Source organism: Mustelus asterias, chromosome 14, assembly GCF_964213995.1.
Source record: "Mustelus asterias chromosome 14, sMusAst1.hap1.1, whole genome shotgun sequence".
Lineage (NCBI taxonomy): Eukaryota > Metazoa > Chordata > Chondrichthyes > Carcharhiniformes > Triakidae > Mustelus > Mustelus asterias.
The window spans coordinates 104924854-104942914 of NC_135814.1; the positions used below are offsets into that span (position 1 = coordinate 104924854).

The window sequence follows — 18061 nt, forward strand, 5'->3', positions numbered from 1 at the left end:
TTCAATACCGGCCTCGGGTCACCGTGTATGGAGTTTGCACATTCTCCCCGTGTCTGCGTGGGTTTCCTCCCACAGTCCAAAGATGTGCAGGTTAGGTGCATTGGCCATGCTAAATTGACCCGAGTGTCAGGAGATTAGGAGGGTAAATACGTGGATTACGGTAATAGGGCCCGGGTGGGATTGTGGTCGTTGCAGACTTGATGGGCCGAATGGCCTCCTTCTGCACTGTAGAGAGTCTATGATTCTATGACATTATCCAGCTTAGAAATTACAGAGAAATCAATCCATTGGGAGCAGAGAATAATTTTAGCATTGTTCCTGGAGGATGAAGTGTCCACTTAAGGGACAGTGTAATGTATAACCATAGTGGGAGATTCTTAAGAACACTCATACCACATATATGCTTCCATTATTTTAACTGAAGTGTCAACCAATTTGTTTTAAGTGGACTAACAGTACTAAAAGTAGATTGTGGAATTTACAATAAATGTGCAAAGCATTTACATAAGACAGTAATGTCAATTTATAGTGGTTATAAAAAAGAAAGCTTTTTGCATACATTTATGGTTGAAAGTGACCAGGGGCCCAGGAGGTAAAGGTGTTCACAATCACATTGTGACTTAGCCAGAGAACTCCTATTATCATAACTTATTTCTCCTAGCAATCATTATTAGCAGATGACACACTTGGCTTTATTGCTGAATGCTATCAAGGTAAATCTGGACTACATGTACATGCCTTTAATTATATTTTTAGATATAAAATATGCATTGCTATTCTGTCAACAATTTCCCCTCCAAGGGATAGATACTATAAGACCATAAAACATACGAGCAGAATTAGACCACTCGGCCCATCGAGTCTGCTCCGCCATTCAGTCATGGCTGATATTTTTCTCATCCCCATTCTCCTGCCTTTTCCCCATAATCCCTGATCCTCTTATTAATCAAGAACCTATCTATCTCTGTCTTAAAGACACTCAATGACCTGGTCACCACAGCTTTCTGCGGCACAGAGTTCCACAGATTCTCCACTCTCTGGCTGAAGAAATTCCTCCTCATCTCGGTTTTAAAGGATGGTCCTTTTAGTCTGAGGTTGTGCCCTCCGGTTCTAGTTTTTCCTACTAGTGGAAACATCCTCTCCACGCCCACTCTATCCAGGCCTCGCAGTATCCTGTAAGTTTCAATAAGATCCCCCTTATTCGTCTAAAGGTTCCAAAAGGTTCAAAAAAATTAAAAATACGTCAGAAATGTGTAACTGAAAGCAATGATACTTGAGGTAATAAATGTGTTGCAGGAGAGGAACATATTAAATGCGCCATTTCGAAAAAGTTCAAAGTTGGTGTTAACAAGCTCTTTATATTTTTTAAGCATCATGGACCCTCTACCTCCCAGAGAAATAAAAAAAATCACAAAATCACAGTTTCTGCTTTGAAATGCATTCTTAAGCTTTTTAAATAGTTAAGAATCATTGCAGGAATTCAAAACTGGAAATGTATATGGTATTTTAAAAAAGATTCTTCTGCACAGATCAAAAACCGTCTCTCATCAGATTTGGTGAGATCACGATGTTATCATTCACAATCCTGCTGCCCCCTGCTGCCACCATATTCCCTGCTGGCCAGGAAACACATCTTACTGTTACCAGAGGTGCAAACAGCAGGGGGCATGTGTGTTTCTGCTTAAATATGCTGAGTGGAATGAATTTAGGACAGAATGCTAAAGTGAATGCAAGACTCGGTACGTTAGAATCTTCAGTAACAAATGTTACACCGTGTGGCAATGGACTTAACTCTTAAAGCACAACTTTTTCTCCTAACTACATAAAATTGCACAAAGTACATTAATCAAGCTCCACTGTACCGTTTAGATAGACAAAATAGATTCTTAAATGCATACCCCAAAGAAATTCACTGCTTGCAGTTATGTTTGCTTAAACTGGTTTAAAATTACATTTACTCAAGTAGCTTGCAGTCAACTTTATAGTTAGTTGAAGCCTTCTGATCAGCAGAACAGAGAAAAGCTGTTACATATTCTGTTCAGAGTAATTGGGATTCCACTTTAACATGCAATCCCTGTAATATACCCAATATGCAATCCCTGTATAATATACCCAATATGCCCAAGCCATCCAGTTATCTTAGCAGAGGTGATTCTAATGTGTATCATTTTACACAGGAATGACTGCAGCAAGTTTAATCCCAATAAATTAACGTCAACAAGTATTACGTTTGGATGAGGAATTCCAACAAACTGGCTGATTTATATGTACACAAATTCAAAAAGTATCATGCCACAGCTCATATATTCATTCATTCAGCAAATCAATCATAAATTCATAGGATATAGGAGCAGAATTAGGCCATTCGGCCCATCGAATCTGTTCCACCATTCGATCATGGTTGATATGCTCCTCATCCCCATTTTCCTGCCTTCTTCCCATAACCCTTCAACCCATTACCAATTAAAAATCTGTCTAACTCCTCCTTAAATTTACTCACTGTCCCAGCATCCACTGCACTTTGGGGTAGCGAATTCCACAGATTCACAACCCTTTGGGAAAAGTAGTTTCCCCTCAACTGTTTTAAATTTGCTGTCCCTTATCCTAAGACTATGACCTCTCATCCTAGAATGCCCCACAAGAGGAAGCATCCGCTCCACGTCTACTTTATCCATACCTTTATCAAACAAAAAGATGTGAGCCAATAACTTTATTTTGGAACTGAGATTTCTAAAACATATAGTTGTGCCGTTGAAATGCCTTGTGTGGAGGAACATGAGAAAAGGGATAAAAGAGAAACACTTAGATCAAAGATTTGTTACAACAGGAATGACTGTAACAGAGACGATTTGGGAATCTGGAATTCAGTGTGTACTTAAATCAAATATCCAGTAGCCAAAGTTAAACCTTGTCAATGATGGTATGTATCTATCTGTGTGGCAAATTGCAATATTATTCCAAAATATCTGAGGTAGCATATTTATGCCCGAATACATCATCAAACCTTGCTAATTTGAACATACTGGTACCTTAAACTAAACTTTATGGAAGGAAATCCATTTTTTTTTGTTACACAGATCAACTCGGTCTGCACACTAATTATTAGAATAAAGTTTTATACTCTCCATTTCCTGCACTACACTTAATTTCTAGCTACATTCTTCTAAAAAAGGAAAGCACAGAGGGCGGCACGGTAGCACAGTGGTTAGCACTGTTGCTTCACAGCTCCAGGGTCCCGGGTTCGATTCCCAGCTCGGGTCACTGTCTGTGTGGAGTTTGCACATTCTCCTCGTGTCTGCGTGGGTTTCCTCCGGGTGCTCCGGTTTCCTCCCACATCCAAAGATGTGCAGGTTAGGTGGATTGACCAGGTTAAAAATTGCCCCTTAGAATCCTGGGATGCGTAGATTAGTGGGTAAATATGTGGGGGTAGGGCCTGGGTGGGATTGTGGTCGGTGCAGACTCGATGGGCCGAATGGCCTCCTTCTGCACTGTAGGGTTTCTATGATTTCTATGAAACTCCACCCATAAAACGGTTTTTATTTATTCTGCAGTCTATAGGCAGCACAGTGGTTAGCATTGCTGCTTCATAGTGCCAGGGATTTGGGTTCAATTCCGGCCTTGAGCTGTGTGGAGTATGCACGTTCTCCCCGTGTCTGCATGGGTTTCCCCCCACAGTCCAACGATGTGTGGTTTAGGTGGATCAGGCATGTTAAATGCACAGAGTTACGGAGGGGGGGGGGGGGCCTGGGTGGGATGCTCTTTCAGAGAGTTGGTGCAGATTTGATGGGCTGGATGGCCTCTTTCTGCACTGCAGGAATTCTTTGGTTCTATGATTTTAAAAAGAAAGCGTCACCAATCACAACATGAAAACCAGACATCTGATTCTGGGAATATGACCCCTAATCTTAAGAGCAATTCAGCTTGTAAACTTTCAGGGATACAGCTTCATCTTAGCACAAGAACAATTCATTGTGCATTAAGAGATATAAAAATCTTATCCCTAGTGTTTGACTTCCTCTGAGCAATAATGCCACAGGAGATCTGCTTGCAAGGAAACATTAACCATACCGCTTGTACTGAAACTGCTGCCTCAGTTTCTGGAAGGCACGGGTTATTTGACAGAATGGGAGTTACAGTTGTAAAACAGGAAGCTAATATGTCTACCATCGATGAATTGTAGTATGTGGGGCAAGTCTATTCAGAAACTTCCATTGAAATCATGACCCCAGGGCAAACCCGTTATCAGACTAGTTATACCTTCAGTGAAAAAGGAAGAACAGTCCTTTCATATCACAGATTTACCATGTAGTCGTACATATCAGTGCTGTGCAGATATATGTGGTCTACGTTTTCTGAAAGCTGTTTCTATTTAAAAATATTCACATTAAACATTTTGGACTTTTTCTCTTCTGACTTTGTTTCAAATATGTTTACTGATATTGAATCTTCCGCCAGCGCTCAAACAACATCCCGATTTTCACAGGCAACTCTTTCAGCATGTTGTTCTTGCATATTAATATATTCCTCTCCCTATTCAAGTGTTAATCACTGCACTACCCTCAGCAACTGTTAATATCAACTGCCCCTGCTCAAACTGACAGTCCCCCGCTGTTTCGAGCTCCAATTGAGACTCCTTCCAGCCTGCTGCTCCTCTACTGTTTCATGCCATACTAAAAGAATATGACTTGCTGTAAATCTCTCTTTCCTTCGCAAATAATTGGGGTGAGCTGTTGAGCTGGGTGCTTTGCTGTGCCCCCCACCACTGCTGCGTTATTGTGTGCGAGTTGTCTGAATTTTTATGGTGTTAGCCAGTTGGTGGATGGTCCTTTCCATTACCCCAATTCCTGCAGAAAGTTATTTCCATTGCAATTCTGCATTGTCACCACAATAGCCCTTGGTCCCAGTTGGGCTGTTTTCACAGTCAATCTGTTCATCTGCAACTAATTGGTTTTTCCCTCTGTCAGCAACAATTTTTTTGACAGATTTTTAAAAAAAACTTTTATTTTCCCAAGTACCCAACATTCCCCATTTGCTCAGCCTTAACTCCTGCCCCCGGGAGATGGAACCTCTACGGTCCTCTCCCGCACTCAATAGAACATAGAATCCTACAGTGCAGATGGCGGCCATTCGGCCCATCGAGTCTGCACCGATTGCAATCTCACCCAGGGCCTAACCCATAACCCCATGCTAGTCCCCCTGACACTAAGGGGCAATTTACCATGGCCAATCCACCTAACCTGCATATTTTTGGACTGTGGGAAGAAACCAGAGCACGTGGAGGAAACCCATGCAGACATGGGGAGAACATGCAAACTCCACACAGACGGTGGCCCAAGCTGGGAATTGAACCCGGGTCCCTGGTGCTGTGAGGCAGCAATGCTAACCACTGTACCACCCCACTCGACTGGCCTCTCCAAAACATTTTCCACAACTAACTTTCATCCCATTTAGACGTTACAATTCTTAAATATTTATTCATTTAATTGCCTGTAGCAAAGAATTTAACATTCTTAAGTAATCAATAACAATTTGAAAATTACACCATTTAAAAATGTTCCAATTTATCCAGAGTTTGCACTTCTGATATGGGTAGCATGCAGAATTTCATGATTACATTAGTATCAGTCCGTTTCACATTTTAAGCTTTGAGCTTAAAGATGTGCTGATTAGGTGCATTGATCCGAACAGGCGACGGAGTGTGACGACGAGGGGAATTTCACAGTAACTTCATTGAAGTGTTAATGTAAGCCCACTTGTGACTAATAAAATAAATAAACTTTCCTTTAGCTCCTTAGACAGTGGCTTTTCAAATAGTTTTGGAAGCCAAGAGGACGAATTTCAGATTTAGATCGTGTGTTCTGTTTAGGAGAGAGCCTGTACGAGTGTCTGTATTCAGTGAGAAAATAATTACAGCATTCTGATCACACATCTGCTGTACTGTGTTCTATTAATTTATGAAGTTTATTAAGCTGAAAAATTAAAAAGACAAGGAGGTAGACCTCAAGAGACAGAAAAAGAGGTAGTGGAAGGGGGAGGGAGTACAGTGGATAAGGAAAGGATGCCTCAGATCTCCAGCTTCCTCCCCGGGGTGGGGCAGTTAACAGGAGTTGTAGGGAGGAGCGGATAGCAGTGTGTAATAGCTGACAGTGGAATAAGTGTAGGTGAGGATACAAGGATTGAGAAGATATTTCAAAGGCAGAGTGAAGAGAGTGAGGGGCTGGTAGGAAGGAGTGAAGACAGTGCGAAGGTGAAGGGTTAGATAACGGGGAGAACGTTACTGGGTAAAGGATGGAAATGGCTCTGCTGAGAGCAACTTTTCAGACAACTCTCACCCCAAAAACAGCAGCCTGCAGCCATTGGCGGTTCCTTTCTCTGCTGTACCATCCACTTCCTCCATCGGAGAGGGAAGGAAGAGCGGCAGCAAAAAGACAGAGAAGCAAAAGAAAATTAGGGAGAGAAGTAGAGGAGAGAAAGAAATAAATGGAGAGGGCGGAGCGGCAATATGACGACAACTGGGACAGGTGGGAGACGTGCTGTTTCACTGATTTACTGGGTACAATACCACAGGAGATCAACCAGTTATTAGAAGAGAGTTAATCAATTTGAAATTGCAAAATTTCAGGATCATACCTTTTCTACTGTCCTTCATTTAAGTCAGATATCAAATAAATATATCCATATGGGCTGAATAATTTTTTTTTAAGATTCACTGCATATTATTTCAAATTGTTTACAAGGGGATGGGGGGGTTTGGGAATGTAGGGCGAAATTCAGGGCAGCACAGTGGCTAGCACTGCTGCCTCACAGCGCCAGGGACCTGAGTTCAATTCCAGCCTCGAGTCACTGTCTGTGTGGAGTTTGCACATTCTCCCCGTGTCTGCGTGGGTTTCCTCCAGGAGCTCCAGTTTCCTCCCACAATCCAAAGATGTGTGGGTTAGGTGCATTGGCCATCCTAAATTGCCCCTTAGTGTCAGGGGGATTAACAGGGTAAATACGTGGGGTTATGGGGGTAGGGCCTGGACGGATTGTTGTTGGTGCAGGCTCGATGGGCCGAATGGCCTCCTTCTGCACTGTAGGGATTCTATGATTCTAGATGTCATAACCTTTGCAATAATGTCTTTGAGGTATAGTGAAGAATACATTACTGGTCTTGCAAATGTTTCCTCAGTCCCCCTTTTGGATCCATCAACAGATCACATCAACTCAGTGATATTTCCCTTGTTCTAAATTAGATCTCAAGATGTCCAACTATTAGTAAATTATTTACCCTGGTCAGGGGTTACACCTGTTCAATATACACATCACTAATAGCCTCAATCTTTTAGTCATTCGTGGGACATGGGCATCTCTGGCTGGCCAGCATTTATTGCCCATCCCTAGTTGCCCTTGGAGGGCAGTCAACCGCATTGCTTGTGGCTCTGGAGTCACATGTAGGCCAGGTCAGGTAAGGACGGCAGATTTCCTTCCCTAAAGGACATTAGTGAACCAGTTGGGTTTTTCCGACAATCAACAATGGTTTCATGGTCATCAGTAGATTCGGAATTCCAGATTTCTATCGAATTCAAATTCCACCATCTGCCGTGGCTGGATTTGAACCTGGCTCCCCAGAGCGGATTACGGACAACTGATACAGAATAAAACCAGGTAAGCAGGTTAGTAAGGTAATTTTGAAAATAACTAAATTCCTTGCAAAAATACAGGACAGCTTACACAGGGGGATATATAAAGTATGTTCTCATTATTGACCAATCCAACTGTGGGTGTAACTCGATCTGCACATCTCTAGGAATGTGTTAACCATATAGGTTTTCATATAATTCAATGCATGACACATGGAAATGATATATTCCAAATCTTATCAAACATTGTTAGGTTTCTATTTATACTTCATCCATATGGGATTACTGTTCAGTATGGCCATGTCCTAGTATAATCTTTTTGTAGGTAAAAGTTCAAATGGACTGATGCCAATGTCATGCTGAGCTTCAGGTCCTTCAAATCACAATGTAAATATGTTTGTACTTAGCGATATGTTTCCGTTTTAAACTAACCAAGTGATGGTCTCACCCAATGTATATCACTGGTCTTACTAAAGATGCCAGCATTTCTCTTTGGAAAATTCTGTTTTACAAACAGATTCAACTAAATTACTGTGGGGGAGGGGGGATAAGATTAAGATTTCTATTTTGGATTTGGGAATATGTAAATGATGTTGACATGCCTCTTAAATAGAAAAAAGATTACATGTAGTTTATCATGAAAAATTAATTTAAGAATGCCATACAGATACAAGAATAGGTTGCTACATTGTCAACTAAAAGAATCTTATTTTTTGGAGAAAGAATAGTTTCATAGAATCCCTACAGTGCAGGAGGAGGCCATTTGGCCCATCGAGTCTGCACCGACCACAATCCCACCCAGGCCCTATCCCCGTAACCCCATGCATTTACCCTAGCTAGTCACCCTGACACTAAGGGGCAATTTAGCATGGCCAATCCACTTAACCCGCACATCTTTGGAGTGCGGTAGGAAACCAGAGCACCCGGAGGAAACCCATGCAGACACGGGGAGAACGTGCAAACTCCACACAGACAGTGACCCAAGCCGGGAATCGAACCCGGGTCCCTGGCGCTGTGAGGCAGCAGTGCTAACTGCTTTGGATTATCTAACTACATTAGATAATAAATATATTTCCGAAGAACAATGAGTAGTTCCCAGGTAGATTTTACCACTTGCAGGAACAAAGTTACAGGGTGGCCGTGGGAAAAGCTTCAAGAGCCTCTCTCACACAAATGGTGTCTAGTGAAACACGAGTAGTGGGGAGGAACAAAGAGGATCCTTATCTACAAAAAGAAAATACATTTTAAGACTTTGAAAACTCAAAGATTATTTAAATCTGCACAGGTGAATACCCAATTCTAAACATTTAAAACTATTTAGCAATGCTTTTCAAGACACTTAATCTTGACGTATCTACTTCCTATCAGGTGACACATTTTACCGTGTCACTACTTGCTACTCTGGTAACAGCGGGTGCCTTTTAAATGAACAGCAAGCGAAATGCCTGCTCAGTACGTGAATGACGGAAATAATCCGTTATTACTTTCAATGTCATGTTGCAATAAACTAACTCAACAGTGTGCTAGATGGGGAAATTGATTTGCTTTTTTCTGCTTGTTGATTTTAAACAAACGGGATAATATAATAACCAGTGCAGTATGCTGGACAGTCCAAGCCTGGGTAAATGATATACAGAAAGAATTCCCCTGTTGTATAAATCTAATGTGCAAAATGGAAATTGTTACATTTCACTGTTAGCTACCCAAAAATATAGCTGGACTTGAAGATAGAAACGCATGTCTATTTCAGGAGCACCTGATGAAGGAGCAGCGCTCCGAAAGCTTGGGCTACCAAATAAACCTGTTGGAGTTTAACCTGGTGTTGCAAGACTTAATATTTCAGGAGCAAGCACCTCTTTAAAATGTAACTATCACACTAGCTTCTTGCTGTAGACCACCATCTTGAATGAACAAGAAAAAAATCTGAAGAATATAAAAATATATCCCAAAATTGGGTTATTGAACAGCAATGTGTTAAAATTCAGGATCTGGAATGCAGGGGAGAGGGGAAGAGAAACCAGGACAAAAAGGCAGATCGAGAGCAATGAATTATCACTACTTTCATCCATCTATTAATCTTTCTCTACACCCTGGCTATGACTGTAACATTACATTCTGCACTCTCCCCTTTTCTTTTCTACGCTTTGTCTGTATAGCGCGCAAGAAACAATACTTTTCACTGGATACAAATACGTGACAATAATAAATCAAATCAAAAATCAAATCTATGTTTCAAAAAACAAGCAATTTATAGAACATTACACCTAGCATAAGTTTTACCATCATGCTTGCAGCATGATCCTGCATATACGCAAATTAATTTCTGCATCACTTCTAACACAATGGAATGAGTTGGCAATGTACTTCTAAATGGATGTGTGAAATATCAGATTCATGAAAGAGTGAGCCTTTCACAACCTCAGATGTCTCAAAGTGCTTTACAGCCAATGGAGTACATTGAAATACAGCCACTGTTGCATTGCAGGAAAGGCAGCAGTAAATTTGCACAAAGTCAATGAAGGGAATTTCCTCTCTCAGAGGGGAGTGAATCTGTGGAATTCTTTACCGCAGAGGGCTGTAGAGGCTGGGTCATTAAGTATGTTGAAGGCTGAGATGGACACATTTTTTAAATCAGTAAGGGATAAGGCAGGAAAATGGAGATGAGGATTATCACATCAGATCAGTCATGGTCTCATTGAATGGTACAGCAGACTCAATGGGCCGAATGGCTTACTTCTGCTCCTATGCCTTATGGTCAGTTACCACTTTTCTACCAGTAGCCAATCACTGCCACTGAAAAAGTGGCTTTTAAGGCAGCTCTAGGTACCAAAATCTGGTTCTAGCACAATACAGTCCTACCTCCTACAGCTAATGTAACTTGCCTACTATAGGCAATGGACGGCTTATGTGAACCTATGTTCTTCACTTATAACCAGATTGAGTGCTACGAATGCATCACTTCGCCAGTTTTGTCTTTTATACCACCTAATAAAACTGAACAGAGGACATCTTACACAATGCTCACTTCCTACATTTCACTGTGTGAGCAAATGAAGGGAACTGAAGGATGAGATTTAATTCTCAAACACTTAGATTGGGTTCCTCCAGAGCCACTCAAGCTCCTGACCTCATTACAGCCTCGATCCAAACATGGACAAAAGAGGTGAGATAAGAGTGACTGCCTTTAATATCAAGCATTTGATCGATTGTGGCTTCAACGAGACCTAATAATGCTGAAGACAACAGGGATCGGGGGAAATCTCTCCACAGGTTGGAGTCATGCCCAGCACAAAGGAAGATAGCTGTGGCTGTTGAAGGCCAAATCATCTCAGTCCCGAGACATTGCTGCAGGATTTCCTGAGGAGTGTACTGCCAACAGACCTCAAGGAGCTTGATACTATCCAGGATAAAGAGGCCCACTTGACCAGCATCCCATACACTAGCTTAAACATTCACTCCATCCATCACGGACACATGGTTCCATCAGTCTGTACCTTCTTCAAGGTGCACTGCAGCAGCTCATCAAGGCTTCTTTGACAGCACCTTCCAAACCCACGATCTCTTACCACCCAGAAGGACAAGGGCAGCAGATGCATAGAAACACCACCACCTCCAAGTCACATGCCATCCTGACTTGGAACAATTTCGCTGTTCTTTCAGTCTTTGGGTCAATACCTTGTAATTTCCTTCTTAACAGCACAGAGTGTATTCACACCATGGACTGCAGTGGTTGAAAAAGGCAGCTCACCACCACCTTCCTAAAGGTGACTTAGGGATGGCCAACGATGCCTACCTACCTCCAGTGAAAGAACAAAAAAATTGCAAACGGTTTCCAATGGATACCAAAAGTCAAAATAGCTTTTGGATACCATCTTAACATGTGAAATCCTTTAACAACTAATAAGGTGCTGCTGTATTTCTTGGAGCACTGCATTACTGGGCTGTAACGCAAAACTGATGAGTGTATTTCAGTCTCTATTTCTCTGCTCAGCCAAAAATTACATTTTGAGCAAACTCTGAGCCTGTGTGTACTTAACAACATTTAGGCTTGGTGCTCTTAAAAGGACGGAACTTTAGCATTGTAGAATAAATAGCGTGTATTAGACGATGGAATGTTCCTTCCCATTATTAAACTATATATTATTTAACAAACTGTTCCTTCCACTGAAGATACATCATTATTCTCCAAAACTATCACAAGCACGTGACAGACATTATATTTGACATTATACACGCTCATTGATGTAAAACCCTTAAAATATTTGGATCATAGAATCCCTACAGTGCAGGAGGTGGCCATTTGGCCCATCGAGTCTGCAACGACAGCAATCCCATCCTATTTCTGTAACCCCATGTATGCAGGCTGCTAATCCCTATGATATCAAGGGGCAAATTAGCAATCAACCTAACCTGGACATTTTTGGACTGTGGGAGGAAACTGGAGCACCCAGAGGAAACCCACGCAGACACGGGGAGAACGTGCAAACTCCACACAGCCAGTGACCCAAGGCAGGAATTGAACTTGGGTCCCTGGCGCTGTGAGGCAGCAGTGCTAACCACTGTGCTTCTGACTGCAACTTAAACTGGTGAGCACATCCTAACCTGAAAATTTCCCAACCAAACAGCAATGAAACTAATAAAGCAAAATATTGTGTGGGAATGCTGGAAATCTGAAATAACTGGCGCTGGTCTGAAATATTAATTCTGTCCTTTTCTCCATAAATGCTGCCAGACTTACTAAATATTTACAGCTATAAAAGTAAGTGACCTTAGACTGTGCTCACTTAAGACTTCCTGATCTTACAGGGGCAGGCCACCTTAAATGCCTCAGCAACAAGCTAATAATACACGATGCATTATATGGTATAATGCTCCCGTCATTATAAAATAGCATATCCTCCAATTTATCATAAGCAATACCACAAGAGATCTGCAGTAATAATCTCTTACATCTGCTGCGTGTCTGTCACACATATGGTATGACATTTATCTGCATGTGGAAAAACAATCTATTTTAAGGTAAAAAGCATTTACTAGTCATTGATCGCGGCAGTTTATATATAGTCACAAGATTTGCTGTTCAGAGTTATGAAGTAAACAAGCCAACCATATTCCAGATCTAAGAACACCTGTGAACCCTGTCACAGTCGGTCCATTTTTATATTTGCATTCACAGTTCAAAACACTTTCTGTCTGAAGGAATTGTGACTTCAAAGGAAAGAAAAAATATATAAACAGCGGATAGAAAGGAAAAGGAGAACTAGACAAAAATGTTGTGAATTTAGTTTCTAGATTTCTAAGTCGGAGCTATTTGGCCATTTGTTAGTGACAGAATTTTGGGTTCCCCCTAAATAGAATCACAAAGGTTACGGCACAGGAGGAGACCATTTGGCCATTGTCAGCTCCATCAAGATCAGCTCACCTTGCCCCATTTCCCTACTTTTCCCCCTGTAGCCCTTCAAATGTTTTTCTCTTTAGACAATGACCAATCTTCCTTTGAAAGCCACATTTAAAGCTGCCTCCACCACACTGAGGCAGTACACTCCAGTCCCAAACACTCTGTGCAAAACATTTTCCTCATAATGCCTTTTGTTCTTTTGACAGTTGCCTTAAATTGGCAGCATCTGGTTCTCAACCCTTCTGCCAATGAGAACACTACTCCCTATCTACTCTGTCCAGACCCCTCATGATTTTGAACACCTTAATCAAATCTCCTCTCACCTTTCTTTCTCTAAGGAGCACAGCCCCAGCTCTGCCAGTCTATTCCTCATCCTGGAACAATTACCAGAATCTTTTCTGCACCTTCTCTAATGCCTTCACATCTTTTCTAACATGTGGTGCCCAGAACTGGACACAATATAAAACACTGGTTTGGCCTCAGCTGAAGTAAAGGTTCACCATAACTTCCTTGTTTTTATATTCTATGCTTCCGTTTATAATGATTCCCTATGTGTTATTTAACTGCATCCTTAACCTGCCCTCCTACTTTCAATCATTTGTACACATATCACCCAGGTCTTTCTGCTTCTGCACCCTCTTTAGAATTGTCCCTTTTTTTTGTTAATTGACTCTCCTTTTTCCCTAACAAAATGTTTGCAATTTTCTGCATTAACCTTCACATGCCGTGTGTCTGCCAATTCCACCAGCCTGTATTGAGGTCTATCACTATCCTCCTCAGTCCACAACGCTTCCAGGTTTCGTGTCAGAGCTAGGAACTGCCAACCAGTTGGACGTTATTAATTGAATGATTTAAATATAGTTATTTTGATCCTTAACATTATTGGCAGCTCTGTAATGTAATGCACATTAAAACATTCCCTACAGAACCAAAGCAAGTTGTGGTAGTAAGATAAAGTACATCAGCTTCCACGTTACTGTAAACCAGAAAATGCCATATCCAGAAGCGATGGTCACCCCATGTCTAGTTCCATGATGGTCCCCAACAAAACTGATGCAAATTGAAAGCGTTGACATAAACAGTCATTACTTGAGTTCCATAAACTCAGTAGATCAAAGGCCAATAAACGTTTCAGTACAAAATACTCAGTGAACAGAAATAGCATGAGAGACATCATCATTCCCAGTCACTGTAGCTTTTTGTGAAAAAAAAAATCATTGTATTATGACTTTTTAAAATTCATTCGTGGGACATGGGCGTCGCTGGCTGGCCAGCATTTATTGCCCATCCCTAGTTGCCTGAGGGCAGTTGAGAGTCAAACACATTGCTGTGGCTCTGGAGTCGCATGTAGGCCAGACCGGGTAAGGACGGCAGATTTCCTTCCCTAAAGGAAATTAGTGAACCAGATGGGGTTTTCCCGACAATCGACAATGGTTTCATGGTCATCAGTAGATTCTTAATTCCAGATATATTTTTACTGAATTCAAATTCTACCGTGACAGGATTCAAACCCGGGTCCCCAGAACATTAGCTGAGTTTCTGGATTAATAGTCTAGCGGTAATACCACTAGGCCATCGCTTCTCCAAATGAAACTTATACATGCTCTGTGGTATATTTTCCTAAATCACTAGTAACAATTTCCCACAACATGTCCAAACCATGAATACAGAAACATATTTTCACCAACTTAAATCAAGTTATCATTCAGCTGTACCATGACAGACCAACTATCACTTAACTATGCAGCTAAGTTAAAATAAGTCTTCTCTGTATAAATTACATACAGCTTTAAAACAGTTCACAGATAATTTGATTTTGGCAAATAGAGTAACCCAAGCAGTTGCATTATTCTTAAATTTTGTGTCTGCCCAAGGTTGTGTTTTAAAATTTCTAATAATTGCCCTGTGCTATTTAATAAAGATAGCGAAAGTTTGTTTCCAGATCAACTTATTTCAAGGAATTCCTGTCTCTGGAAATTACCTCACATTTGCTGCGTAGGCCAGTCTCTTGGAGTCGAGACCAGATACTCTGGATTCTGCCGGCATGTTCTGGATGGCTGTTTGTATTTCCACAGGTACAATGGTGTTTTAGCATCAGTGTATCATATATAAGACCTGTTGCAGGAATGAATAGAAAACATTCAAGGAACTATACACCAGAAACACATGCGAAAAAAAAATGAGTATGTGAAAAGTGTAAATAAGTTTTCTTGTGGGGTTCAGAACTACAACAGGAGATTTGTCAAATTGATTTTCATCGTATTCTTCTGTTCATTAATTTTAGCTATAAGGAAATATGATTAATTGAGGAAGAACTAGAACTGCCAACCCCCCCCCCCAGCTATCAGTCAACTACTGAAAATGGCCATCATGTCCGGTGTACTGGAAGGGAACCTAGAATTCTCAGGAAGAAAAATAACATTGCAGCGAGCAAGTGGTGAATCTCCGGAAAATAAAATTCCCAAGGCAATGGAATCGGTTAGTCTTAATTCACCCGCAACAAAACACGCAGTTCTTCCAGAAATTAACATTCTGGAATACACTTCATCAGCAATTTGAGGCATGAAATGAGGCAATGCTTAGAAGGAAGAAGGTGATTTTAGATCTGTGATTCCCAAAGCTCTCCAACCAGTGGGTTTTTTCCTCATGTCATTTAGAGGTCTGTTATAGATCAACTGATAAAATTGCCATAATTAGTTAGACAATGAAACTGTCATACCAATGAATCCACAACTTTCAGGAATGAAGAAGGTGAATTTGGTATTTTTTTTAAACCAATGAATGGTTTGGGTTTCGGAGTGCACTGCCTGGAAGCGGGGTGGAGGCAGGTTCAGTCGAGACATTCAAGAGGGCTTTTGATGATTATTTGAAAAGAAACAATGTGCAGGGGCACGGGGGAATGGCACTAAATCATGATGCTCATTTGAAGAGCCGCTGCAGACAGGATGGGACAAATGGCCTCCTTCTGTACCGTAACAATTCCGTGATTCTGTGACTAGAATACTAGATAATACGGTGACAAAGTTTGAAACACACAAAATAATCCAAAAACAATAATGTATTGGCAATCAAGACTTTCAAGGTAGGTGGTGTATTTTCAGGGTCACAGAGTGGGATCTTGAGCCAACACATTCTGTCCACGAGATCTCCGGTGGGGGTGCTCAAGATCTGGTGAAACCCCGAAATCGCCAATCTCACTGGCAAGGTCACAATATCTGATTTTCACTGCCCTTTGCTGGCGCTGTAATTAGATTCACGTCCATGTGTGAGGACCTGATTTACATTCATTTGAATAAATTTCAATCTAATTTTAAAAGCCCCCTCGCCAGATTTTTGTACCTCGCTGAAGTGACGACAGGTCAGCGAGCTTTATAACAAGTTCACTCACCCAGGTTCCCCACCTCCGGGAGCGCTAAGGTCACTACAACCCCCGGGGAAAGGAACAAGCCCAGTGTCCTGGCAAATGGATATATTCTGGGAGATTCAATCAGATGATCTCCAATCATCTTGCCCCCATTCTCCCATCATTGTCCTCCCTCACAGTGCCCCATCTTTCATGCTAATTGGATTATGAACTTTTCATGACCTGACTGATCAACAGTCCAGAATCATTCATTCTCCTCCTGGCAATTCCCCCGGAACAGGTTGGCACTGCAAGGTTCCCCCTGGAGGGATGAGGCACAGATACCTCTGTGGTGGATTTGCCCAGGGGTGGTAGGAGGCAAGGAAGGTACCCTCTTCCTCTCTCGGAATATCTTCATTGGTTCTATTCCTTTGGTCTACAAATGTAAAAGCTTTGCCCTTTGCCGAACTTAAAAAAATACCATTATGTCAGAGAACCTGCACATTGAGTGCGACTACTTTGTAATTTCATAGAGGCAAGAAAGTCCTCGGTTATTTTAAACCCAAGGATCCTTATCTCCCTCATTATGAAGAACATTTCTTATGTTCTTATTCAAGTTGGCAAATTTAGCAACATGTACTTTTAATGCACTATTAAGTAGCAGATTTGGACTTTAAGGATGCTTACTTCAACAATGATTTTCATGAGCCACAACTACTTATACAAGATTTTGCCAGGTATCCCAACTTCAAGGACCTGAGCAGTCACAAATCTTTTCCCAATCTGCTGCCATTTCTATCGGTCTGTACATATCCAAACAGCTAGTTTATTAGAGTCCCTTTCACAACACAATAGGCAGCAGTTCTCTTTTGTATTAATCCATTACGATAATTTGATTTCTTCAGAACATAAGAAATGTACCAGCCTGTGTGGGATTTGGTTCTTAGTAAGGGCTTTCCAGAACCACATGTCCCTCTGACAGCAGATTCCTGCTTATTCACAAGTCATCAACATTGGCAATCATGCCATTAGCTGCCTAAACCCCCATGTTCTTCTGGAATCTCATTAAAACAGACACCTCTCTATTGCCCATCTCCAGTGCAGGGCTTCCAGAGTCAGACTAGTTTGGACTGTTAAAGGTACAACCACGAATGATGGGGTAAAGGGAATGGGATGATTCCAGAGTTGGAGGAATGTAGAGGTGTGTTGGGGAAGGTTAGAGACACATGGAGTGGTGGGGAGAGGGGAGGCAAGACTTTGAAAGGATTCAATCAAGATGAAGAAATTTTTAAAATCTGAGGCATCTGAGGATAGAGGTTACTGGTGAGCAGGACTTGGTATAGGATAGGATACAGAGAGATTAAATTTATCGAGGGTGAAGAGTGGGATGCTGGCCAAGATACTTGAGTGAAGAGATGATACCCTTCCACTTCACCAACTATAAGAATAAACATGGTTCAGTCCTGGATGTGATTAATGGCAGGAATAACAGCAGAATCCAACCCGTCATCACTTGTGAACATGCTGGTGTGTCTTAATAGGTGGGTCAAGGTGGGGTGAGGGGATGTTGCTGGCATGGCCTAATTTCCCTTGGACTGACCTTGCTAGTTTCTGTGGGTCTGGAGCCACATGTAGACCAGACCGGGAAAGGACGACAGATTTCCTTGAGGCTGTATAAGGCTCTAGTCAGACCCCACTTGG

The 18061-nt window shown here is 41.6% G+C and overlaps 1 protein-coding gene across 14 annotated transcripts in view; it reads right to left on the minus strand.

The window, feature by feature from the left end:
* The window catches only part of hdac4 (histone deacetylase 4), a 444296-nt gene that overhangs the window by 60634 nt on the left and 365601 nt on the right, over positions 1-18061 (minus strand). For all 14 annotated transcript variants that reach the window (XM_078229095.1, XM_078229096.1, XM_078229098.1 and 11 more), the window contains one exon: positions 14999-15132. In XM_078229095.1, coding sequence (XP_078085221.1) covers positions 14999-15132 — 134 coding nt within the window. The remainder of the gene's footprint in view (positions 1-14998; positions 15133-18061) is intronic.